Below are 26,313 nucleotides of genomic sequence, written 5' to 3'. Positions count from 1 at the left end.
GATTGAGAACATACTACCTGCTAGGCATACCACGCTATATTTTGTCTGAGCATTTGGAAAAGAAACCCAGGAGTTTTTCAAAAGAGGATGCTGAGGAGCTGAAGAAAAGATTGAGTTCTGTCTGCACATGGTGTGCTCTTCCCTTCCATAGCATCCCCCCCCCCGCCCTCACTGCCTGTCCTTAACGCCGACTACACGCCCTGACGTGTGCTAAACATTTTACTAACTTTCACTTACTTAATCTTCCCAGCCAGCCTTTAGGAGAGGTAGGTGCTGATTCTGATCTGTTCTCCCGCTTTATCAGTGAGGCATGTTTCTCTGATATGGACACACAGTAAATGAGTGGCAGAGCTCGGATCTGAACCCCAGCTGTGTCTGACTCAGCAGGCTGGCATTTACCATTGCTTTGTGTTGTCTCTGAACCAAATCAGTTCATGCTCCAAAGCTTTCTGTAGTTTCCCAAGGCTCTCGGAATGCACGTTGCAGTGTGTCTGCACCCCGTCATTTGCCTGAGCTGAGCCTTGCAGCCCTCCCCACCGGCCCCTGCCTGGGTCACTCTGGGGATTCCCAGCTCCTTGAACAGACCGGACCGAGCACTTCCCCTCCCCAGCCTGATAGGTGCTGTGCTTTCTGTCTGGAGTCAACCCCCTCCTCTCGCCCCTTGTCCCTCCTTGTTTAAGGGATTTTTTCCTCCAGGGGGCCTTCCCGGAGCCCACACCTAGGTGTGCCCACTGTCATATTCCTCGGAACACCTGTTGTGTAATACCTGTCTTCCGACTACCCTGTAAGCGCCGTCAAGTGGGGATACCGCTGACGCCGTGTCCCCAGTCCCGGCTCGGAGCAGGCGCTCAGCACGTCGCTAATGCACACGTGTGGCGGGAAGGAATCGCCTTGACTGTAGTTTGCCTGGACCCCTGGCTACACACTCCCGTTTCTGTGTCTTTGTTTTCCACTCTGTTCCCTTCAGCCCTATTCTCATCTCTGCTTCTGGAAGTTTGTGCCCGGGGTGTCCTCTTCAACTGCTTTGGGGACGACCTAATCTGATCCCCTGCTAGCTATGAGCCCCTCGGGTGTACATATCTGTTGGATTGAAGCAAATTGATACTATAACTCAGTCTTAAGAAGGTTTATTTCACAAGGGTCACAAGAATTGAATCAAAGAGTTGCTTCAAAAGTTTCTTTTCTGCTCAATTACAAATCCAAACTGGGCTGAGACCTGCAGCTGGGATGGGCCAATTGAAAATCAGCTCATGGTTTGGCCTTGCCCCGAGGAGCAGCAACCTGCCTTCCAAGCCTCCCTCACGGCCTGTACCCCTAGGCTGGGGAGGAAGATCGAGGAACGGACTGGCTCTCTTTTCAGTGTGGACGGTCCAGGAGGCCCTGTTGTTAACGAGAGCGCAGGTGCTGGACTTGAACTGTGTGGATTCAGTCTTCTACTACTTACTGACTCTTAGGCATATGTGGGGCCTGTGTTTCCTCATCTGTAAAACTTGATGGGTTTTTGTGAGGCTTACATGACTTGACGTATGTAAAGCACGTAGCAGGGTGCCTGGCACGTTGTAATTACTCAGTAAATGATAGCTGCTATTTCTATTATAATATTTTACACCAAAATAGTACTTGATGTCTGCAGAACATTTTCACATATCGCATATTATGTGAAACAAATGAGATATACGATATATTTCACTTGTTGTCATAGATGGGTAGGCAGTCCTGGGTCATGTGATGACCCCTACATGGGGGTCATCATTTGTAGATAGACAGATTGCCTATTTCCAGGATCATTTTTGTTAGTGGGATTCTTGGTCTTGACTCTCGTTTTTTGTCAGAAGACTCCACAGGGCTATAGAAACAGAAGACAGATGAGCTGGTGGGTCAGCAGACCCTCCCCTCGCTGGCATGGGAGTCCTCCTCATGGTCTCTCCCAGTGTTGCTTCAGTTATAGTCAAACCTTCCTCCAGCATTGAGGCTTCCCACACATTTCTCGGGAAGCTGTTCTTTTAACACAGCGCCATTAGGATTTTTTTTTTTTTCCTGATATAAAACCTGAATTTTCCTTTGCTTAATTTAATCCCTCTTCACATACACTTCGGACCTCTTTAAATAATTCTTTTCCCTCCTTGCCATTTGCACCTTTCAGTTGCTTGTAGAGAGTTGTCATGGCTCCCTTTGGGCCTAATCCTATCACTGTAACTCGTGTTGGGCAAGCTGCACATTCTGTGTTAGTCCGTGGGCATATTCTGAGAATGCTCTCTTCTGGAATAAAGGCAATTCTCCCGTGGTGCTCTCCAACCTTATCGTCAATAACAGCTACTAAACGTGAAACAAAGCAAGTGACTTTTTGAGAAAACAGTGGAGGGAATGAATAGGAAGGTGTTGTTTACCTCTTTATGTTATTATTCTTATCAATTATGAGAGTGCCCCTTGATATAAATAATGGACTATGTAGCTGTCTTCATTTAATCTATAATCTGTACGTATAGAGGGGACTTCTACATGGAGAGCCCCAAATAGCACACAGACCAAAAGACATGTTTTAAACGTGAAGGAGTGTGTGTGTGTGTGTGTGTGTGTGTCTATGTGTCTAATGTTCTGAGAGTTTATCCAAAATATTAAAGAGAAAACTGAGAACACTAAAGTCAAAGGAAACAAGAAAATTGATTCACTTCACCCATCATATTGGGATATGAATTTCTTTCTAAGTCTTTAAAGCCACGATTCTTCAAAAACATGGGCCAGCCTTTCTCTTTAGGAGATGTAAAGAATATTGAAATATACATTTAACCATCTACAAGAGGAACCTTCTCCTACCACTGCCTTTAGGTCAGGATGTAAAATTTCCAGGAAGCCTTCCCGTTGGCTTTGGGGGTTCACTGTGGTCACTGGCAGGCCAAAGAGAGCAGAAACCATCACTTGTGAATGGATTTCTGACTCTCAGGCAGCTGGCCCTTCACTTGGAGACACCCATAGAATTTTAGAACTTCCCAACCAGAAAATCGGATAGAAACGTAGTCCCTCCTGATTTTACCAAGAAAGGAAAACTAAGGTTCAAACAGTAAGTGATGCATTTAAAATCGCGTAGAAGGTTGTGGGCTATGTGTTGTTTGAGTCCAGGTATCCTTCCCTGGTTGTGCAGAGGGTTCATTCCTAAAACTCACTCATAGCTTGATTACTCACATTAACTTAAGAGCCCATTGTGACAAGTCAATTGAGCGATGGGCTGAAGTGGAAATCAACCAAATGGTCTTTTCTAAAATAGATCTTCTTAATCATTATAAGATTTGAGCTATTTGAAAGAACTTACATATTACCTAAATTAATTATCAATTCTGTTTTCCTCAAGGCAGCAGAAGTTCCTAAAACAAAGAGTCCAACGTGTTTACCCGGGCAGTCACCCCTCCCTCAATGATGTCCTGTGACCTCGCTCTCCAGCCTCGTTTCCTGTTAGGCTTTCCTCATCCCTGTGTCTTTCCTTGTGCTTTTTACTACTTCACTCAGAATGTTCTTTAAAACAAACAAACAAACACACACACAACTATGTGTTGCCTGTAGGAAAGTATCTTTCCCATGGTCTTCTTCTGAGCTCAACCCGAGGGCATGCTCAATGTTTCTGAACCATTTGACCACCTGTCTTTTTCTGGGACTCTGTACGTTGTTCCTCCATCGATGAGCTCAGCTCTCTTCCTTCAGCTTCAAACATGTCTGTGTTTCCCACCCAACAGTGTTCTTCTTCCCGTCTCTGCTCTTGCTGCTTCCCTGGATTGCCCCATTTCCTCACAAAGAATTCTGGTGTAAGAGCCTTTTAAGCATCCTCTGGCTTCCGGAATCCTCTTCCTGCACGTTGGCCCCATAGGGAGCCTCTTTTCAGCCCTTCAAGTCTCAAGAGTAGAATCAGAAAGTCTACTTCTGTCACAAGCCTGGCTGCAATGCTCCACTTTGAATGCAGCTGCACACCCCAACCTGACATAGTCTCTTCTGTCTGAATGGCCACTGGGCTCCTTTAAAGGCACATATGTTTTCCTTTGCATCATAGTTGCATATTTTTAACTCTACTAAATTAAAAAAAATAATTGTGATAAAGTATACATAAAATTTTACTTCCATAACCATTTTTAAGTGTATAGGTCAGTAGAGTAAATTTACACTGTGAATTCACATTCACTTCTTTGTCTTACAAAACTGAAACTCAGTAGCCATTAAACAGTTCCCCATTCCTCCTCCCAAGCCCTGGCAACCACCTTCTATTTTCCATGTTTATGAATCTGGCTACTCTAGGGACCTCATGTTCACAATCAATTCTGATTAGAAGAGATATAAAGCATTTTGAAATATACATTTGATCATCTACAAGCATCTCTGACAACTTAGAAAATGCTTTCAAGTGGAATCATAAAATCTTTGTCCTTTTGTGACTGGCTTGTTTCACTCAGCATAATGTCCTTCAGGTTCATCTACGCTGTAGCATGTTGTAGGATCTTTTTAATGGCTGAATAATATTCCACTGTATATGTATACCATATTTTCTTTATCCATTCATCTGCTAATGTGCATTTAGGTTGCTTCCACCTTGTGGCTATTGTCAATACTGCAGTGAACATGGGTGTGCAAATATCTCTTCCAGACCCTGATTTCAGTTCTTTTGAGTCTATGCTCAGACGTGGAGTTGGTGGAACATGCAGTTACCACTACTGAATTTTGAGGTCATAGTATATTATGAGCCTTGAGAGTGAGGACAGAGTCACTTTTATCTTTGTGCCTTCTGAGCATCTGTCATAATGTCTCATAGGTAATAGGCATTCAGCAGGTGTTTGTTGAATGAGTCAATGAGTAAAGGAAGCAAATGTTTCCCAAAATTGCATATGAATGACTTGTGCAGGTTAAAATATTACTCGTGTAGATTAAAATATTTACTTGGTTTATATCAGAAGTCAAATGGCAGGGAAAGGGTGTATATAAATAAATTTTTCAAAATCTGCAAAAATAAGAACCCAAGAGCACTGTATACATTCTTAGGTAGTGATTATATTGGTAGTTTTGTGATAGGCGGTTGCAGCTTTATACACATTTGAAGTAAAATTGTTAAACTTTCCACCTTCCTTTTTGCCCTGTATAGAAAGAGCTATAACCTGTTAACTACTAAAAGTCACAATTGTTTCCAGAATAGTGAAAGTAGCTGTTACAAGAATGATTGTAAAATGTAAAGTAATCGCAAACAGGCTCATGCTCTGTGTAATGATCAGATAACTGGGGTAAAAGCAGCAATTATGTGCTCCTGGACCACACTGGAGGTGAAAGCAAGAAAAGCAGACGCCGTGACTGCATATTATTAAAAATGGCAACGCTTTATATTTACTTTGCACTTAAAAGTCTGAATGATCTGGCTAACAGAAGTAGACAATACCCGTGCTTTGGAATACATTAAAATGGCACATACGGTAAGACAAATTGCTATTTTATAGGCTTGCCACAATGTAGTAAATTTGTACTTCTGGCTTGATTCATAATAAATTTGCATAACATTTACTGGGGGTTCTCATTGTTGGAGTTCATTCCTTTCAGCCTCTTTCTTAGGGGTGGCACTACTCCATTATAGAAATCCCGGGGTCTACATATGAAAAGAAAAGGGTGGGGTGGGGAAGAAATCCAGCCACAAAGGTCTGTAATCAAACAAGCTACACAAACCCCAGCAGAAAACAGTGGGTATCAATTAAGATTCAGAGAAAAGTCCAGTTTTACATTGGGATACTGGTCTGTACACAGGCCGATTCCCATTTCTTTTTTTGCTTCTTTCATTTTTGGTGCCTCTGAGAGCTCAGACCCGTTGCTTGGGGGTGGAGGGAAGGATGGCAGACTGGAACACCATATTTGTTCAGATTGGGCTTAGAGAGGGTACCTTGATCCAGATGCAACTTGTCAGGGAGAAAAACCTGTAAATCCACCACAGCCACAAATCCACCAGCATTGGCCAGGAAGAAGCTTAATTGGTTTCATAAGAATTAGGCTATGGTTAAGTGAGAATTTGACTGGAAGTCAAAATTATGACAGCTAGCTGGGTGATAGCTGATGGATGTATTGCTATTTTATTCCTAGGGAACAGTTTTCTAGCTGATTGATTTCTTTCAGCCCTATCAAGATGGGATTGAAGCATGTTAATTTAGACAGTGTACACGTTTCTATCCTTAAGATAAAATAAGTACAATTCAGTACTGACATTATTTTGTTGCGTGTACATTGCTTCTTTGATTTCGTTGCATGGTGCAGACAGCCCTTCCAGCCCCGTAACATTCACCACTGTCCATGTCTGCTGGTGAAGTAGAAACAGAGCCTAGAACCCAAAACAAAAAGCATCAATTATTATTATGGGACTTTAGGTGAAAAACTTAATTCCTCTGGGCTGAAAAACAGTGTCCTAAACAACCTGATTTCTGATGCTGCTTCTAGCTGTAATAAAATTCTTGTTTTCTCTGTGACAGTATCCTACCATGTGAGTGGATTTCTGGACGACCACACAGTCAAAGTAACTAAAGAGTCAAAGATTTGAGTTCACATTAGGTGGGAAAATTATCCAGAGAGAAGAGTAATGTTCTTGAACATAGTTCCCCCCACCTCATCTGCTACCGAACCCTTTGAAGGTGTTGATCAAGCCAGTATCATGCCCTGTGGTGCCCTCAGTACTGATTTTCTACTTTTATCTGTATTTCTCTAGAGGGTCTGAGCAAATTATATGCTGATAATTCCTTATTAACCACATTTTTTGTTATCCAAAATGCTGGACCTGTTTGACTTTGGCTTATGACAGCTTCGTTGTATATCAGCAGATACATTCTTTTGGAAGCACAGAATCTAAACAGAAACATGTCTTTCCCCATGACATATGGTGTCGTTTCTTTTTTTAAAAAAAAAAGTTAAAAACCCAGTCATTACATATAAACACCTTTGAACACTTTAACTTTTTTTTGAAGTTGATCAGGCGAAGTAAATATGCTCAGTTTTGCTACACGGAAGGTAAAATCGGTGTGTCACAAATGAGTAAGTCTAAAGCTTTTAAATCCTAATTGTTTCCCCAAACTCTCCTGAACACAATATCCTGCCTGCAAGATCAGTAATGCCTCAAGAATTTGGGAGCGCTAAGAAATGGAAATACAGCGGTGATCTATACTTCAGCCATTAGGGGCCCTGGTACTGAGTCATAAAAGGGGTTATGCCAAGGACCAACATAGTAATTTGTAGAAATTCAGCTTCTTGGAATTTACTGGGTTCAAAAGGAAAATTCTGACTTTTTGTAAGCGTTTTCCTGTTGTCATAAGAGGTCTATGGGTTTGATTTATGAACAAGTACTGCTGTAAATAATAAAATAATAAAATGGCATGTCAGCAAGGGATAAAGACTTACTTACAGAAGTTAAAGTGAAATTAAATAACTCCCGAGTCCACTTATAAAAGTGCCTGTTGTTCTCAGTTCAGGAACAGTTGAAGGGCAATAAATACTGTGTTAAGAAAGTTGGATGGTCTCACGGTTTAGGCTTTTATAAATGCTTAAAATGGAATCAGCACACCCCCTTTTCCCCGTGCTGAGTTTTGTTTATCTTTGCAACATTTGAAAGCTCTCCTCTGCTGTTTAAGCTAAGGAAGCATGGGCACTTGCACAGCATTTAAAACTCAGATATAAAGCATTTCCAGCACATTATGGATGCGCCGTGGGGTTTGAAGTTAATGTGGATGTCAGGCCAAAGAGGGGAGAACTTGCTAAGATACTGAATAAGAAACTCCTATGCCATTTGCTGTGAGATGAGAATAAAGAAAAGAGAACGTAGAAAAGAAGCAATTTTGTCTTCTTCAGTTGTATCGAGGGAAAATACTTTGTCTTCAAGACAGAAATGACTGGAAGGCATGCAGCTGATTTTCTAGTGTATGGTATGCTATGAACCAAGTTGCTTTGTTCAAGGGAAAAAATATTGGTACATAAGTTGCAATGTAAGTTATATGTATTTTTTCCATAAAGTATTAGGCCTTTGTATAATATGTGCATAATTTTTATGAATCAGAACCTGAATCATAAATAAAATGTTAATTTGTAGACACGTTTTAACTGTGGAGCAGATGGAAAAATAGGAATGTGTTAGAAAACTAGGTATTTGCAGAAGCTAATGAAGTTAATTGGTCTCATTTGACTACCTTATTTTCCCCAACCCCCTAAAGACTGGGCTTTTTTATTTCTTTAATTAAAAATGAGTTTGGTATGTTAATATTATAACCTTTCATTTTTTCCTAGTTTTCTATATAAATGTCTTATTTATAGAACCACCCTTAGGAGTCCAGTATTAGTAAGAACATTAGTAAGCTGGGAGCAGTAAGAAGGGTACTGATGCTGTACAAAAGCTATTAACCACATACATTGGGATAATATGTGCTTTTACACCTTATTATTACTTCCCTGTCCTGTTTTCTTTTGATTACATAGAGAAAGGCCTATTTTCCTCCAGCCTGAAAATGGTACAAGTTAAAATACATAAAATAATGATTGTTGAGTGGAATTTAATTTTTAAATATCAGTACTTGAACATGTTTTGATTGGTTAAATTACATGGTAAACTCCCATTGAAATATCAACAGTGTGAAATCAGAGAAATCACAGCCCTGAGCTAATCAATACCATGTGTGTAGATAATTTCCCCCAATTACTCCTTGAATAAGGAAAAGTTTAAAAAAGCAAAATATTTAGCTATTCACCAAAGAGTGCTTTTTAATTAGAGCTTTATGTTTTGGCTGCCACTTTGGACTATGTCGTGAATATTCAATGTTTTGCTGCATGCTGCAAAGGATTCTGGGACATCGTTTCTCTAATGTCATCACTAACATATTGCATTTGTATTGATTGTCTATGATTTCTGTATACGGATGATTGAGTTTGCGCAAACTACTTAGGGTTTCAAAGGATTTGGATAATGTTACACTGTAGGGTTGGAAATCTCTTTGAATATTGTATCGCAAAGGGACAAAGACATAATTTCAGTGCATTTATTAGGCCCTTGCTGTAGAAATAGGAACAATAAACCATCTTTTTTAAGTTAAGAGATCTTGGAACGGGTGAGTCTAATAAATCCTGGGTTTAAGAAGAGTGGTCTGTGCTGCAGTGTTGAAGTTGTTTATTCATCTGGAATGTATTAGGATCTTGATTAATAAGAAGACATCTGCAGTTTTACATAAAAAGCAGAGCGGGCATTTTGGCAAATAGAATGGAAAGGGAGAAAGAAAAGCCAGTTGCATCGAATGCTATTATTTCCTTTGACCAAACATTGTTATTCCTAAGACTACAGAGCAAACTGACATTTTCCGCCCTTTGACACTGCAGTATAGAATTAAAATTTGTAGCTTTGAGAGCAGTTGGGTCCTCTTAGAGACCTGCATTCAAAATAATTTTATATTTATCATCCTCTTTCCAGAAGATCCAAGTAGAAGAAAAATTAAAAACTCAGTTATTTGATTGTTTGGTTTACTTGATATCAAACATATTAATATTCTTTAATCTAAAATCTAACACATTGTAGAGTATAATTTCACCTTTAATACATTTTTTAAACTTTTCACTTAAGAATCCCTTTATCTCGTAATCACTTTTAACCAAATGGAAGTAACAATGATTTCTCCCCAAGACACCAAAATTTCAAGATGCCCAAACAGTCGCTTTTGGAATAGGGCATGGGAAATTATGGTGTTTGAGGGAAATCAAAATCAAAGCCTGTAAAATTTGTGTAATCCACATATCAACAGCATGGTTTCCTGAATGCCAGGGCATTTTACAAAAGGCAGTGATAAGATCGGAGCTCACTATTTGGAAGATAACATGTTTGGCAGCTAGTTTCTGAAGAATCTGGCACTCACACAGACATTAATCTCTAAGGCCAATAGGTGAAAGATTGTTACAGTCTTTGCTGAAGGCAGAAATCCATGCATATAGCAATCATTCTTATGGGAGTAAAAGGAACAAATCCTGACCAATTTAAAATACCACAGTTTTAAAGAAGTGGGGCCCCAAACAAGGAAAAATAGCTTACTTCAGATCCATTCCACAGTAGAATTTGGCAAACAAATCTCCAATGATAATTTATATATCTGGTGGATACTTGCTGAAAGCTCAGATGACTGTTTTTGGCCACCCAGTCACAGACAAACTAAATAACATACAATAGATTCTGGAAGCAAAAACTTACTTAGTAGGAAGAAGTATTGATAGAATATGTAAGAGCAATGGACAAATGAAAAATGACTGAAGGATGAAATTCCTTAGCGGTCATCAGCAGAATTAGAATTTATGTAGTTAATGTTAGAATGTAGTTTGTTTCAGAATCTAATTACCAGCCTTTACACCCTCCTCCACCCCAAAATGTGATATTTCCGTCAGTTTTAGGCAGAATCTAAATCTTTTATTTTAGCAAAGGCAGCAGAGATCAAAAGCAAAGAAATATGGTGTCATAAATATTTCTTCTTAGTGTACAATAGAGGATGGTTAATACATGATAGGTCAACGCTGTAATACAGGGGCTGGCAAACTTTTACTGTAAATTCAAGATAGTCAACATTTGAGGTCCTGGGGGCCATTCTGGCTTCTGTCACAAGTAGTCAACTTGGCTCTGTTGAGCAACTCATCGTCCTTTATAAATGAATGGGCATGGTTGTGTCCCAATAAAACTTTATTTACAAAAAAAATGCATTTAGCTTGCAAACCCGGTTTGCCAACCCCTCTTAAAATATATTGGTTTAGCATTTAGTAGGTCTTCAGTAAGTGTTAGGTGACTGTAACTTGGATTTTAAAGAAGAACACACTTCTAACATTATCCACCTAAGACAGGAAAATTTGTGGACATATGGCCAATGCCTATGGGACTTATGTATTTATACTTTGTTATTGATGGCTAATTATTGGAGTAATTAGTCATTAATAAGGGGAGAGGTGTGTAAAGGGTTATTTAAAGTTCTTTATCTGGCTAAAGATAGAAAAGTACGCAGGCTAAAGGGATTGTTGTGAATATCAACATGGCTTTCCAAAGAATCTATGTTATCTCCAATTATTTAGAAAACCATAAAGTTATCTTTCCCTAAAAGTGCAGATGGAGAAGTTTGCATTTTAAAATGTCCACTCCATAACTGATAGCATCATAATATACATCCATTATCGCAAAGACTTTTTCAGGAGACCCCGGACAAAAAGGAATGTTGACATAGAATTGTTCTTGCTACAGTCACTTTTGCTTGTGTTCTTACTAGGTTGTGTTTCATTGGCCTATGATGATGTAGTATTTTAGGTTCACACTTGTTGACCTTGCATTGATAAGACATTTATTAGAAGTTCCTTTTTATTGTGATGACTGCTTTGTCCTAATCTAACCAGCTAGAGTCTCCTTTTGACCTCCCTTTGACGTGCATGTGTGCATGTGTGTACAGTTTGAAGATAGCTGGCTTTACTCAGAAAGGCGGTCTGTGTCACTGGAGTGGAGTACGGTTGTTTTTTACACATGGGGTTCACAGCTATGATCGTATCCTTCTTGCAGGCAGTGGCGCTAACTAGTCCGGTAGTGACAATGGCAGGCTAGATGGCAGGGAGTTAGGAGGAACAGACATCCCAGGGATTTCTCCCTCACTAATCATATGTGATTAGTCACTGAACCTTTTTTCCTAAACAAGTGAATGCATCCCCTGCATTCTGTCACCACGGCTACTCCTCTGGATCAGGTCTTCCCATCCCTTACCTGGGCCATTGCCATAGCCTCAGAAGTGTACTTTACTCCCTGCCTCTACCCTTCATCCAGTCCTCCCAATCCAGAGGGCTCTGATGGAGTTCCGTCTCTGCTGACTGAAGTCCTTCCACAGCTCCCTGTGTCTCCAGGTAACCCCCAGCCCTTTGCTTGATAGGCAGGTTCTGTCACCAGCTGGGGCCTGACTCTGTTTAGAGCGATGTCTTCTGCCACGTCCTCCACAAACTCTGTGTTCTCGTCCAGATCCTGGCTGCCTGTTAACATCCCCTAAGACGCTTTAAAAAATACTGATCCAAAACTCATCCCCAGCCCAATGTAATTGGAATTTCTGGGAGTGGGGCACCAGGTTTTTTTTTTCCTAGGGAAAGAAGATTTTAATGTGCAATAAAGTCTGGGTTCTTCTGTCTCATCATTTGACATCAGTGTGGGCTCCCTGACTGCATAATGTTTGCTTTTGTATATGCAACTCTGGGTGCACGTTCAGTCCTACCTGGATGCCCTCTTCCAGCCCTGGAAAACTCCGGACTGTTAGGTTCAGCTCAGCGTATCCTTGGGTGGCCTTTCTGTATTCTCCAAGATGTAGTTGGTGCTTCCTTTACCGAGCGCCCACAGTAGTTCTGTAGAGGCCTCTATTACATCCCTGGTTCCGTTGTGTCGTAGTTATATGCCCCCTCCCCTATTCACTAGGCAGTGAACTCTGCAGTGTAATAGTTCAGGGTCTTGGTCAACTTTGGATCTACTGTGCCAGGCAGAGAGTCTCACCCATACATAGGTGCTCGCGATAGCGTTTTGAAGTTTATGGCTGGACCAAGAGACAAGACTGGGGTGGTAGCCAAGACGCACTTGAACGTTTACTCCCTAGTTCACTTGGTGGGCCTCAAAATTATCTTTGTCCCAATGAAAGTTAGGTGAAAGAAGAATTTGCCGGGAGAATTAGTGACGGTTGTCAAGTAGGAGAGCCCACGGGATGAGCATCACCATGGAAACCCTTCCCTGGGGCGGCAAACAGAACAAGGTCACATAACCCCAGGAAAGGATATGGTCAAGACTTTGGGTAAGAGGGGTGACAAAGGACAGAGACAAAACACCAGTGATAACTAAGCAGAATCCTCTCTCAGGTGGGGGAAGAAAATCAATGCTCATGTTGAACTCATTCTAAGGTAACATGCTAGTAAGAGGTAAGGTTGGGAAATTTACCAGAAAGCAAACATGCCTTTAAGAGACAGTAGGTCTAGCGTGCTGGCAGGAAGACTAATGCAAATGACATAAGCCCCAAGCAATTCCTGAAGCTTCAAGAAGATGGGACTAATAACTTGTACTTAATTATGATTATAGTCTTAACAATAGTAGCTACATTTAGGGATTTTGCTAAATCTTTGTGAATTACAGCAATAGAAAATATAGCCACCAAATTAGCTGGAGGGTAAAAAAAGAAAATAGGATAAAACAAAAAAAAACTGTAAAAGAGAATGATTCTTAATCTATTTTAGAAAGTTAATCTACACCTGCGGTTGGTTATGGTGTTATATTTTATGTTCTTACACTAAGAAACCTTATATATTATGAATATTCACAAAATATGAATGAAGTATATTAGCTTTAGAGCAAGAAACTCATTTAATAATTGTTTTAAACTCTTTTTTCATAAAGAGCACACACCTTTAAAAAACATGTGCATTTTAAATAAGCTCTGTACATATTTGTGCATAACCAAGAGTGGGTGGAGATCTCATTCTGCCTACCTTTATATCTCTGTGCCTGGCAAAATGCGTGATGGATGAATGAGTAAAAGTATGGATGGTTAGGCTTGAATGAGTTAAAACAATTGAGACTGCTTTGCCTCGAATAAGCCACCTCTCCACTTCTCCCATCTGCAGAGTGACTGTAGGAAGCTTAGACTAAAAGGCACATTCATCCAAGGAAAAAGCACATTAGTCAAGGATTTATATGTTATAAAAAGTATCCATTGATGACCCACAATAAAATTAATGGAATTTAAAAAGAAAATTCTCTTTTCAGAAGAGACATGCTGAGACGGAACAGCTTTGCATACTGGAGGAAAGGAGATGGATGAAAATTGGCCAGAGCAAAGGTGGTTCATTTGCTTTTTGCAGTTTTCAAAACCACCAGAAGTTTATTTTACAAGTTGTTCACATGGAATTTGTCACGTGTTTTCCAGTGGAACACGCAGTGCGTGGGGATTAGGTTCATGAGCTAGCCCATCTTTTTTTTAACCTGTGAATTTCACAAAGGTCCTAAAAGCAGAGTGAAGGGGCAGAAAGCCAGCAGCGCCTGCAGCCAACCAACACAAGGGCCACTTTGTTGTTCTTCTATAAGGAGGGTGTCCCTTTGGAATTTATCTTATTTTGGGGGGTGGAGGGAGAATTAGGTTTATTTATTTATGTATTTTAACGGAGGTACTGGGGATTGAACCCAGGACCTCATGTGTGCTAAGCATGCACTCTACCGCTGAGCTATACCCTCCCCCTGGAATTTATCCTCTTAGAGGGGATAGCCTTTTGCAACTCTTATTAAGGATGCTTCTGGTCTGTGCTGGAGGCTGCTTATAACTGAACAGTGAATTAAACAATAAGCCATAAGCATTGTTTGGAGGAATCTGAATTCTGAGTTTTCATTAAGGGAGCCAGACTCACATTTCTCCAGGATTCACTGCAGGAGCAGGGACTCCGGATCCTTTTTCCTGTATCTCAGGAGCTCTGGGAGCAGAGCAGTCCCCAGCTCCTCTAGAACAGGAGGGAACTCGAGGCTGGGAGCTCTTGTGAGGGCCGAGAGTTTGAGCATCAGTGGCTTCTGTCCCAAGAGGGTGGCCGATCAGAAGTGCTGGCACACATGTGTATGTGGAAGCATCTCTGGGGAAGCCAACAGCAGGAGGACTCCTGTACCGGCAGGGCGGATGCTGCGGTGGGGTACCCTGGAGATGTTTCCAGAGGGCAGGACGGATGTAATTCCCTCTTCACTGCCATTGGGGGAAGAGGGGCTTGGGGTTTCTCAGCGGGAGGTGGTGGAGAGTGAGAAGATGTAGTTCACTCATCTACATCATTTATAAGTTTGGCATTTAGAAGTCAAGGTATTTCTGTGGGTGAACAGCACTCTCAGCATCATAGACTTGAGTTTTGCAATGCTGTCAGTCTGTTCTGTTTTCCTTTGTTCTTTCTTAGTTCTTTGGTGTTGAGAAAACCTAAAAAAAAAAAAAAATGGATAAGCCCTCAATTTCACATCATGATGAAGTTCTCCCAACTTAAGAAGACCACGTCACATTAATTAGAACCCATTTCAATAATTAAAAAAAAATTGGAAAACAAGACACTTAGAGCTTACTTGGATGTGTGATGTAGTGACAGTACTAATCAGTTGCATAATCCGCATTAATCAGTCCTCCCTCAAAGTCAGATTATTAATCAGCTTGATGATCTAAGCAATCGTCTGAGGAAATGAGTTTGTCTTAGAATTTAAAAAGTGATCATGGAAAAGTTAAAAGGAGAGCAATCAGTCAAAAGAAAGATATTCGTGTTCATTTTACTTCATTTATTTCAACACCAGATCTTCTGCTGATATGGAATGACTTTGAGTTTTGACAGGTGGTTCGGAGCAGATAATTACCCCTTCTGACTATGTCCTCTTATCTCCGTCTGGAGAGAAGGCTGTGGGTAAACGTGTCAGTGGCGGGAAGAGTTCCCTGGGACTGCCTCCTGTGCCCTGGTTGGGGGGGCGGGGACAGAGTCAGTATCCTCTGGAGACTAATGAATAGCATACAGGCTGAGGCCACATGCGACATTAAATAGGCTTCAATTGAGGCAAGACTCATTTCGTTTGGCTATTTCAGCTAAACATGAGGCGAGCAAGAAGAAATGCAGTCATTGGCCACTATGGTGGGTTGATAGAAATTTTCAGGCTTTTATCAGTAATGTGGAAACTCAACCATATAAGAAAACTGAGGTTATCCCATCGTGACCAAGCATTCCTAAATGTATGTGTAATCTTCCTGAAAACTCTACGGGGGAAGGTGGGTTTGGGACTAGAAGAAGGTGGTTAGGGGGTGCTGTCAAAGAAATATTTTCAGCAATTCTCTTAGACCAAGTGATGATGAGATCAGCAATCGATCTGGGGCCCTTTTGTTAAAGAAAACACGCATCTACTGAGAGCATATTGTGAAATGGTGGTCGCGAGTATTGGAAATAGTCCCAAGGATTGTGCCCTGTTCCTTGGAGCCTGATTAGAGGTCTTCCTGCCTCTCACAGGCTGGGGCCCTGAGAGCTCTGCCCCAGTCTTTCAGTGGGTCCCCTCCCCTCGTCTCCATTTAGACCTGTCATTTGCATTCATAGGATAGAGACGTCTTAACCACTATAGAGGGTCGAACCCGTAACTCAGCGAGGAGAGAAACCAGGCAGAGCAGAAGCTGTTTGTAAAGTAGGTCTCACCCCGACCCTAGCATCCGTCACCACACACTTTAAATCTTAGACTCGTCCCCAGTAAGAAGGAAAGTTGTGAATTAAACTTATTTTGCAAGAACACTAAAGAATATATGTGTAGATAAAGCCAAACACAAAACAGGACGTAACACGTCTGCTATCTGTGAAAGTTGGGGGTTAGCGTTTTAGGCTGGGGCTGACAATGTGACGTCAACAACTAAATCTCCGAATCTTCTATTACTTCTCTCGAGGGCTGAACATTGTTGGGATGCAATTTTCGGTTTATCCTAAAATTCCCTCCTGTGTGGCCTGGCAGATGTGGAAGTTTGAGACTCTCAGAGACACCCTGTCTGAGAACCTGCTTAGGAGGGAGGGAACACGGGGGTGTGGATTTGGTTGATGACACAGACTATTGAGTGCTTACCGAGAATTGTTTGTCTTCCGCTTTTAGATGGCTTTAATTCCTCCAAATTGCTCCTTGAATAATAGGAAAAAGGCAATTTGAATTTCAGTGACAGATTGGACATAACAGGTTGCAACTATTAGGTCTAATTTTACCATACTGAGAAATAAAATTGCCTAAACATAAACATCGATCACTGATGCAGTAAATTAATTTGTACAGAAAAAGTAGTTTAACTGCAGTGCACATTAAACATAGAAAATTTTCAAAATTACTGCTCTCTGAATTAATTTGTACACTTGTTTACTTGTTAAAAGCATGCATAAATTCTTTTTTTTTTCCTAAGGCAGTGTGGGTTCAAATTGAGTAAGAAATATAAAAAGTGGTGAGGAAATACAGAGCAATGGTTGTCACGCGAAATGATGTGAATACTTGAAAATATATTTTTTTCTCTTACATTTTTTGTGTGTAGATGACTGTTTAGACCATGCTTCGTTGTTGAATCTGTCCGTAGAATCACTAAAGACGTGCTCATTTTCCCCCACCCTCATTATAACAAGATAAATGTGATGTTTTCATAGCCCTGACTTACGTTTGTAAGAATCAGAAGCATGGAGTAATTAGAAGAGGTTTATGGTTTAGTTCATCCATGAGTTTACATGCAAAGGCATCCTAGGGCTTGGAACTGTTAACTTGGCATTCCTGAGCAATCTGAGCCAGAATTCCTTTATACTTAATGCTTAAGAAAATCAAGGAGCATGTTGTCATTGTTACCTGTAATTCTATTATGAGGGATGCATGGCAAAGTTTGGAGGGTATCTTCGCCGATCGTTCCAGCCACTGTGGACCTGGGGCTGGCAATGCGCTTGTGTTTGATACCATCTCCTGCCTACAGTTTTCAAGGACAGTGGTTCGATTCAAATACAGTTCTGATAAGTGGCAGGTTTTCGTGTCTTTAATGCCTTGACAAGGGCATCACTCTCAGGAGAGGGAGGTGAAACCGTTTGGAAGAGGATTCCATCTCTGCTCCTTTGTGCTGACACACTAAGATAATGGACAATTAAGAGAGCCTTTACCACAGGTGAAAGGATGGGGTTATCACTAATATAAAGGAGCCCGCGGGGTGCTGGGGGATGAAGGAGAAGAGGAATGGGAATTTTTAAAAGGAATATAAACCACACAGATGAGATACCTAATAACTGTTCACATATTGCTCTTCCACAGGGGATAATGGTGCATGATTGGGGTGTTCACTCTTGCTTGCTGTGACTTTAAAAAAAAAAAAATCTGTTTCACTGCATTTGACACAAAGTATGCAGAAAACTTAGCCCTGTGCTGGCCTGTCTGTCCCGGGGTAGGTGAGCCCAGACAATAAAGAGGTTTGTTTTTGTGGCTCTCAGACCGCAGATTGACTCGTGATGGTCTAAGGCAGTGGTTGTCAATCTTGACTGCATTCCCCAGGGGCCCTGACCCTAAGAGAGTCTGATTTAATTGCTCTGGGCAGGGACCCAGTATTTCTACAAGCTCCTCGGATGATTCCGAGGGGTACCCAGCTTGCAGGCTATTGTTACAGAGTTTGTAAACAGAAGGGTCAAGTCCCTCAATATTTGGGGCTCCTTGGCAGACTGATTCTTTAAGAGATTTGAATAATGGTGTGTGTGTGTGTTGCTGTCAGAGAAGATGTCCTGCATACATGTCCAGTGGCCATCTAGGGTTTATGTGGAGCCCACAGTTAGCACTCAGGTGCTTCCGTAGAAAAGTCCCTCCTCTCTTGACTACTGTTTCTCACTTGCCCTCACTGTCTTTTAGTTTCTGTTTGTTGTTGTTTTTTAATAGATTGTTGGAGCTTGCTCTTCCTGTGATAGTGTGGATAAATGATCCCTGGCCAAGGGAAGGTGGCCTGAATGTGAGGACTCTGGTCAAGGCAAGCTTGCAGCCACATTATTCAGGGTCATTATGCGGTTTAGTACTAGCAGCTTTGCACCTAGTCGTCTTCATCCGATGGGGGCCTGTCAATGACAGGGGAGCACTTCTCATAGCATTTAGCGCTCCTAACAACGAGACAGTCCTGAGTGTTTCCAAACTGAGCGTAGAAGAGGTTAACTGATTTTCTTTTGACTTAAACTTTCATTTGTCTCTAAGAGCCCCAAACGACAATGGAGCACACTGCTTCTGATAAGTACGGGTTCTCCTCAGCCTGAAGAGATGTGGGCGATAAGATAAGATGGCTTGAAAAAAAAAAAAAAAGAGCTGGAGGGAAAGGAATAGGAGGAGGGGGGAGAGAAGTATGTTAACTGCTCTGACTGCAAAATACCCCCTGGTAGCCAGAGATAAGACACCTTGAGCTACTCAGAAGACCTTAAACAGGATGTAAATGAAGCCAATAAAAATCATTTGAGATCAAGCTACTTTTGTACTCCCCTCCTATTTCCAGCTCTGACAGCAGAAGGCTTAATTTACTGTATGGCCACACTTCCGCACAGAACCCAGGAAGTGGCAGGAGACTGATAGGAGCCATTTCAAAAAAAACAAGATATCTGTAATTTCTAGAGAGGGCTGAACTTAAGGCATTCAAGCAGCAGGTCTAACAATGCCTTCCTGAGTGGAAAAAGAGAGTCTAGCTGATCCTGGGAAGCCCGTCTCCCCCACCCCCTCTTCCTCCTTCACATACTCATTTGTTTCATCTTCAGTTTTATGATGACCTTCGTTTTGTGAAATGGTTCACAGGGTGAGCAGCGTTTCATAGCCTGTTGATACTTTTCATCAAGCCAATGCAGCTTGAAAGTAATTATCCACAAAAGTTTAGGAGCTAGACTTTTCCATGTACACATTCGAAATGAGCTGTTTACCCACAACTCTGTGTCCTCATCATGTAACAACACCCAGCCTTTATGTACTTGAAACTTTATAATTCTTCAAAATGGTTACTGTCTTTTTCTAGAAATTTGCAAGCTTACGTGAAAAACACTTTTCTACAGAGAAAGTAACTTATGGCAGCTAGTGAACATTACACTGAAAAGATTGGAAGCTTGGAGTCCTGCTCAATGTTAAGGAACAGGAAGGTAAAGGATAGTGATATCTTTTTCTTCCTGGAAATGCTGCCTCTAGGAAGAGCTGGGACTCAGTTTGGTCTTCGAATAAAGGAGAGAAATCTCTCCCTCAGCGTTGCTGTAGTGCAGAGTGACAAATATGGAAACGGTACAGCCCAGCAGAACAAGCAGGAAGCAGAGGATTTAAATGATTTGGGGAAGATGAATGACTCTACTGTGGTTTTCAAACTCGGGAATACAAGAGAAGCACCATAAAAGCTTGCTAAAATGGGGACTTCTGAGCCCCACCCCAGAAGTTCAGAGTCAGTAGACTTGGGGGGTGGGGTGTTAGGAGTCTGCATTTTCAGCCACAGTCCAGGTGATGGGGGAGCAGGTGGCTGATGGATTATGATAAGAAACGGCACCCTCCGTCATCTGGTTGGTGCAGAGGATCAGCTTTTGGTTTCGTTGTGTGGAGTCATGGTAGCAGCAGTGATCACTGAGGAAGTGGAGCTGGGAGGAAGGTGAGAAGGACCCTTCAGTGGGTCCCTCGTTGGATGAATGGCAGGAAATGTGGCTCTAGAGGCAAGAGCGTAAGTAAGGTGGGGCTGATCACTGCACTGGTTTGATGGGATCTTTTCTTTTGCTTTTATTTGCTAGCACCTGACCCAACCGAACCTCTCCCCTCAGAGGAGAGAATGGAAGAAAGAGAGGGAGGGAGAGAGACCCATTGTTAAGGAGGATGAGGGGAGCGTGTTGTGTCTGTGTGTGTGTGTGTGTGATTTTTCTAGCTAGTAGCCAGAAGCAAAATTAAGTTAAGAAACAGGCTATCATGACTTGTCAACAGCAGGTTATGGGTTCATAGAATTGGTTGGTTTTTGTTTTCCTCTGTGCATGTGCGTCTACATGTGTCTATTAGCATAAATTAGTTTTGTAATAGGGAAAAAAAAGCCACAATAAAATCTTTAACCAAAAAAGAGAACAGTGTGAAACACTTTTAAGCTCATTTATTTACCCATAAAAACTAGGAGACTCAGTGGCGTTTGAGGTGCTGGTGGTTTTAGTGAGGAGGGTTAGAGAAGGGTGGACTGGGAGACCTACCTGACACATGGATGCAGCTCCTCGCCTGGGCACTGGGGACGAGGGTTTGGGTTTCCGTGCCCCCATCAGCTGCTGTTGTTGGTGCCAAATTGTAACCTGTTACTCAGCCTCGCTGATTTGTGTGTTCCATCTGTAAAATTAGCACTCTTTTCCCCCTACAGGCTAAGACTTCTCACAGACCTTAAATCTAATGTTCCATATATATGAAAAGTTAGGAATGACAGCCTTGACTTTCTTTTCTCTGTGTAGGCTTCAATCAAATTCATTTCTTTACTTTTCTTTGATCCCTCAAGTCAGACCCAGAGGTACGCACATCCCATGCCAAACAACATCAGGTCATCTTAAGAGAAAAGAGTGGAAGCTCAGATGTGGGAGGAGGCTTCGTAAAGATTCAGAAACCAGCCCTTTCTTACAGACAGCCTTGAGTCAGTCCAGATCCCAGAACTGCGCTGGTCGGTTTTATGTCCTTGCGTATTAGAAGCATGCTTTTGCAGGGGGCATACCAACAAGCCTTGGGCATATACAAATGTATGCTATTCATATGCCCCTTTTCAAAAGCAAATAAACCCCCCAAAACAAAATGAAAAGAAACAAAAGCAGTGCTGTAAATTTCTCTATGAAAATTATTCAGAATTGGTGCATTTCACATGTGAGCTAAGCACTGGTACTTGTGGTACTTGCTCCTGTAAATAAATTATCGGGACTGTTAACGAGAAAAAAAATGATAGAATGAACTGGTTTGAATTTTTTTTTTATATTCATTCTAGGGTATTGGTTCTAAGGGAGAGTAAACTGAACCAAAAGTGAGAAATAGAAAACAAAGGGAGAATAAGGTACCTGGGAAATCCATCACATTGATAATCAGCATTATTTTTAGGACTGCCACTTTCAAAATTTGCCTAATTAGGTAAATTTTTAAAAATTGTGTGAATAAGGGTATTGGCATTAAAGGTCTGTGTAGAAATATTTTGTTATGCCCTAGTTAGAATTACTTAAGAACATACTTTTGTCCTTTGTGGTCTATAAACATTATCTCATTTACAATAAAGGTCTCCTTCTATTATTTGGATTACTTGGGATCGAACATGACTTTTCAGTTTTAGTGTTCCTGTGGAAGTGTTCATGTGAAAGTTGATGATTCTGCTGAAACAGCACAGAAGCTCTATCCTGTGAGGATGCATTGCTAACTTGTCCTTCTGTGGATCTCTTCATAGGCACAAAGTCTCAAGATAGTCTAGCATCCCCCAGTTTTTAGAGTTACATGGTGATAGCATGGAACTTCTCCCGAAGATGTATGAACACTGACTGAGGAGTGGATGATACAAACTGCTTTGAGTTGCAGCTGCTGGGTGGTTGGCTAGGTGCACTCACTAGTGATCTAACTGGCTTCTATACAACCTGTGTGAGTCAGTCTGTGCCTTAAAATAAACAATGATTATTTGTCCCAAATCTAATGAATTCCTATCATATTTTAGACACATGAAGATCAAAATCAAGAACACTGAGGGCCATTGTACTATAATACCAAATGGATAATTATAGTAATATTTTCCCCCTCATCTTTGTAACAGCTTTTTCTATATTAGCACACTGTATTTATCACTTTACTGCACAATGAACCCACAGGGGGTGCTAATTGGTCATTAATTAAATTTTAGCCTTTCAACACTTTTGTATTCTCCAGTGGCTTTATCTGCAGTGAAGTATACAGTGTGGCCTTTTTAAACTGCCAAAAATTCATGTCAGCTTTACTGCTGCCATGGTTATAATGCAGGTGAAATTCAGCTCGAGTGAACACCATTTCAGGACTGTTATAATTCCTTGTGACCAAAAGTTTGCCAGCCTTGGACCAAAGCCTACATGTTGGAAAAATATTCAGTAGAGTTTAACATGTCAAAACATTCTGATAGACCGGATTCCTCTTTGAAATAGAATTTGATCACTTTGTTTAAAAATTCTAGTGTGTTAGGGCAGTTCTTAAAAAAAAAAAAATTAACATCGTGGGATGATTTTTGTGAAGTCCATTGTTCACTAATGAAGCCATTTTCAAACTTAGGTTTTGTTTTTGTTTTTGTTTCTTTTAGTGGGAGAATCCCTTTTACTTTATGCTACCCTAATGAAGAGGTTAATTTAAAATCACTAATGGTTAACATGGTAGCACTGAGGAATTTGCTAAGTATCTTTCAAAAGGTGTAGCTATATTTTCAAAGCTTAATAGGTATATTTCACGCTAGAGCAAAGGATTTTGAAGCAAAATAGAATTTGCCCTCAAGAAATTTCTAAACAAGTAAAATAGATATTGGGTGGTGTCAGAACTATGGAATGTGGCTTCAAGGTTTTGAATGCAAGCCATCCCATCGTGGGAATTTTACTCCACTAATGAATTAATCACAGCTTGCCAGTGTGTGCAGCTATTAAAGAATAAGGTATTGCACATTGATTTTTAAGACAGCTGTTATTAGCATTCAGAAGATTTTCGAGGGGTATTTTTTGTTTATTTTTTATTTTTAAACACAGAAGTGCCCCTTAAGTCCTTTAAAATTATTAGAATCTCAATAGGAAGAACACAACTAAATTACAGTTAATTTTTATTTCTTTGTAACGTTTTCACATTTATTGGTTATAACCTAAAGGTAACTTTGACTTTTAGAGTGGCAGTAATAATTTCTTATATTGTAGCAGTTCAGAAAAGCTCTTTCATACAATGTTATGTTTGATTCTTACAATATTATCTATGGGGAAGGCTGGAATTTTTCTGATATTATAGACAAGGAAGCCAAAACTTTTTAAAAACATAGTAATTTGTAGAGTTCATAAGCTAGTTATCAGACCTAAACACATAGTAGGTGCTTAATAAACGTTGGTTGAATAAATGAATAAACAAAATAAGCAATGAAGAAGTGCTTCAAATTCTTTGCAGTATGAGGTCATGTATAAATGCAAGACTGCTAAGTAAGGGAAACACGCCTTGTAACTCAAAAGAGTTGAGATAAAAAGAAAACAGACTTGGGAAATTCACCATGATGATGGCTGTCATTATTAAAGGAAAGATAAATATGGTAAATGATGTAGAACACTTGCAGTCACAGCACTGTAAACAGATGTGTAGCACACGACTGCCAATTATTGAACGCCAAGAGGTTGGTGCTTATCATTAGTTAGATATATTTTTAAGTGAGCCAAACGATGGAAACAGCAAAGCAGTGCTCGCCCCCCGCATAATTGGAAACCACTTTCCCTTCTGTCTGGCTTCAGAGACACGTCTCGGTTTCCGTGAGTGAGACGATGACTTGTTCTTTAACTGGTTTCACGTCAGCTTTTTCCTCTGATTTGAGAGGTGGAGTTAAGTGTGAACTGCTTAAGAATGCACTGTTTTCTGTTTAATTTGGCGGCAGAAGATGGAATTCATTGAGCTCCGTCTGTTCAAATGAACTTTAAGCAACAGCAGGCAAAACATTTGTACTTCTCTGTGCACACGTAATAGAAATGTGTCTGGTGAAAAAGACAGCTTGGGATATAAAGGGCAGGGTTACCTAAGGAGGGCGGAGGAGGGTGATAGCAACTTCTGTCTCTTATGGTGGCTCATCCGGAGCATTAAAGGATTGTTGGGGAGAGTGAGCCTCTTTTTTTATTAGGGAGTATTGAAAGAAAAATAATAAAAACCTCTGAGCTCTGATACCTGGAATTCATCTTGACTGTTAACAAAAATGTGCACTGCCAATTGCTGCTCCAACAGCTGCTGTCATTAATGAGTGACCACCCTTTCCCTCGTAACCTGACTGTTAATGCATTTAATTGGTCCTTCCAGAACAATTTGTAATATTACAGAATTTAAAAGCATCTGTGAGTTATAAATAATTTTAAAGTTCACTTTTCTCTTTTGAACATCCAGTAAAGAGTATTCATTTTCCAGTAGTTAACTGAGTTATATGACAAAGGAATGAATTTATGAGGGACTGTTGATTTTAAAAAGAAGTATGCTAGTTATGTCATTAAAGTTTTCGTTTTTCTAAAACTGTTGACATTTCTGTTGAGAATGAAAGGAAACAATTGTGTAATAAAGTCATAATAGTTTATTTAGAATGACCATATCCTTCAGCAATTTAAATCATTGCTTTAAAGATGTATTGTGCTATTTGGTTAGACGATTTTAAATATGATGTTGTAAAGTTGTTACTGTGATGGCTCCGGGTTAACATGGCAAATATCCTTGTTACCTGTGTCTATTAAACACATATTTCAAAATATTGTTCTCTCTTGATAGTGCCTGACTTCTCTTAGCCTTTGTGCACACCTGTGTATTCCCCTCAAGGTTCTCAGTTTAACTATCTTAAGGTGTCTTAATGAATGAAAAAATGACTAGGAACTCTATTTAATATGAAAGTTCAGAACTGCTCCTACAGCATGCTGGCAGAAATAATCATTTTTAGCCATTGGAGGAAATAACCTGGAAATTGGCTTTGGTCTTATACTTTCCCCTATTTTCCTACACTTAAAAGAATCATCAACTAAATGAACTTATTTTGATGTTAAATAATGCAGTGATTGTGTTGCTAGTGTTTCAAGGATAAGAGAGGTAATTTGAAAATTACATACTTGGCCTCAGACTTACATAGCAAAATACTTGTTCCAAGGTTATCTGTCTGTAAAGACCCAAGATTATATCTTATGTATGACGGTTTAATACTCAGAACATTGTTAGCTTGGACTTATGGTCCATTGATTTTTAGATATCACCAACTATTTATATTTTATTTTCTTGATAGCTGAATGTACAACTGTGAATGTTTAACGCACTGTAGATTTCAGTTGGGCCAGTCCTTAAAGCTGACATTCCAGTAGTTGCATTCAAAGAAAGAGAATGTTACAGTCTGTTTATACTGTACACGCAGACGCTTATATGTGGAAACGTAAATACATGCAACACACATAAATCTTTTTGTTTACATATGCAGCTTTTCCTGCAGCGGTGATCGGTGCCCTAGAAACATTCACTAATCTTTGTAACGCCCCAGAGGGTAAGTAGCAAGAATTATTATCTTCATATTGCAGGTGAAATTCCTAGGTAGGGGCAGATTAAATGACTTGGCCAGGTCACTCTAAGTCAGTTACGAAGCTGGAAATAAAATTCCAGACTCTTGACTTTTAGTTATTCTGAGTCACTGCCCTCCGAAAACAGAGGTACCGGCCTGTCAGTGTTCATTCTTCTTTTCCTCACTTGGAAAGTGACCAGTGATGTAAATCCCATCCCTGTTAGGGAAATCTCGCTGTGTGGTACTTGCACACGTATGATACTGAGCCCCCAAAGGGCCGTGTGGAGGGTACTGTGCCGTCACAGTGAATGAGCGCAGGTAGCAAGAGGACGTCAGCAAGCCAGCTGCGCGTGGGCTCGGCCCTACAAAGAGCTGGAAGTACTGGGAATGTCCGTAACTTCAGAGATTCGGATCACTTCTTTAACGTCTACAGTGGGTTGATCACTTTGACACTTTACTTTCTCCTTAATAATTTCAGGATTGCCTATATTGTTGGAGTCAGCATTCTAAAAGACTTGGCCCCTGCCCTCCAGCAGCGTGTGCCCTACCATAACTGAGACTG

General features: G+C 40.6%; 1 protein-coding gene across 6 annotated transcripts in view; it reads left to right on the top strand.

Moving 5' to 3' along the window:
• ZNF521 (zinc finger protein 521) overlaps positions 1–26,313 on the top strand; it is a 262,919-nt gene that overhangs the window by 80,816 nt on the left and 155,790 nt on the right. For 4 of the 6 annotated variants that reach the window (XM_032467408.1, XM_032467405.1, XM_032467404.1 and 1 more), the window contains one exon: positions 25,674–25,736. The exons of the other annotated variants lie outside the window; for them this stretch is intronic. Coding sequence is in view for 3 of the 4 variants with exons in the window: in XM_032467405.1 (XP_032323296.1) it covers positions 25,674–25,736 (63 nt within the window). In the remaining variant the exon portion in view is untranslated. The remainder of the gene's footprint in view (positions 1–25,673; positions 25,737–26,313) is intronic. 6 annotated transcript variants of the gene reach the window in all.

Source organism: Camelus ferus, chromosome 24, assembly GCF_009834535.1.
Source record: "Camelus ferus isolate YT-003-E chromosome 24, BCGSAC_Cfer_1.0, whole genome shotgun sequence".
NCBI lineage: Eukaryota > Metazoa > Chordata > Mammalia > Artiodactyla > Camelidae > Camelus > Camelus ferus.
Note: the sequence above shows the minus strand (reverse complement) of the source record. Positions and strands in the feature narration are given on the sequence as shown.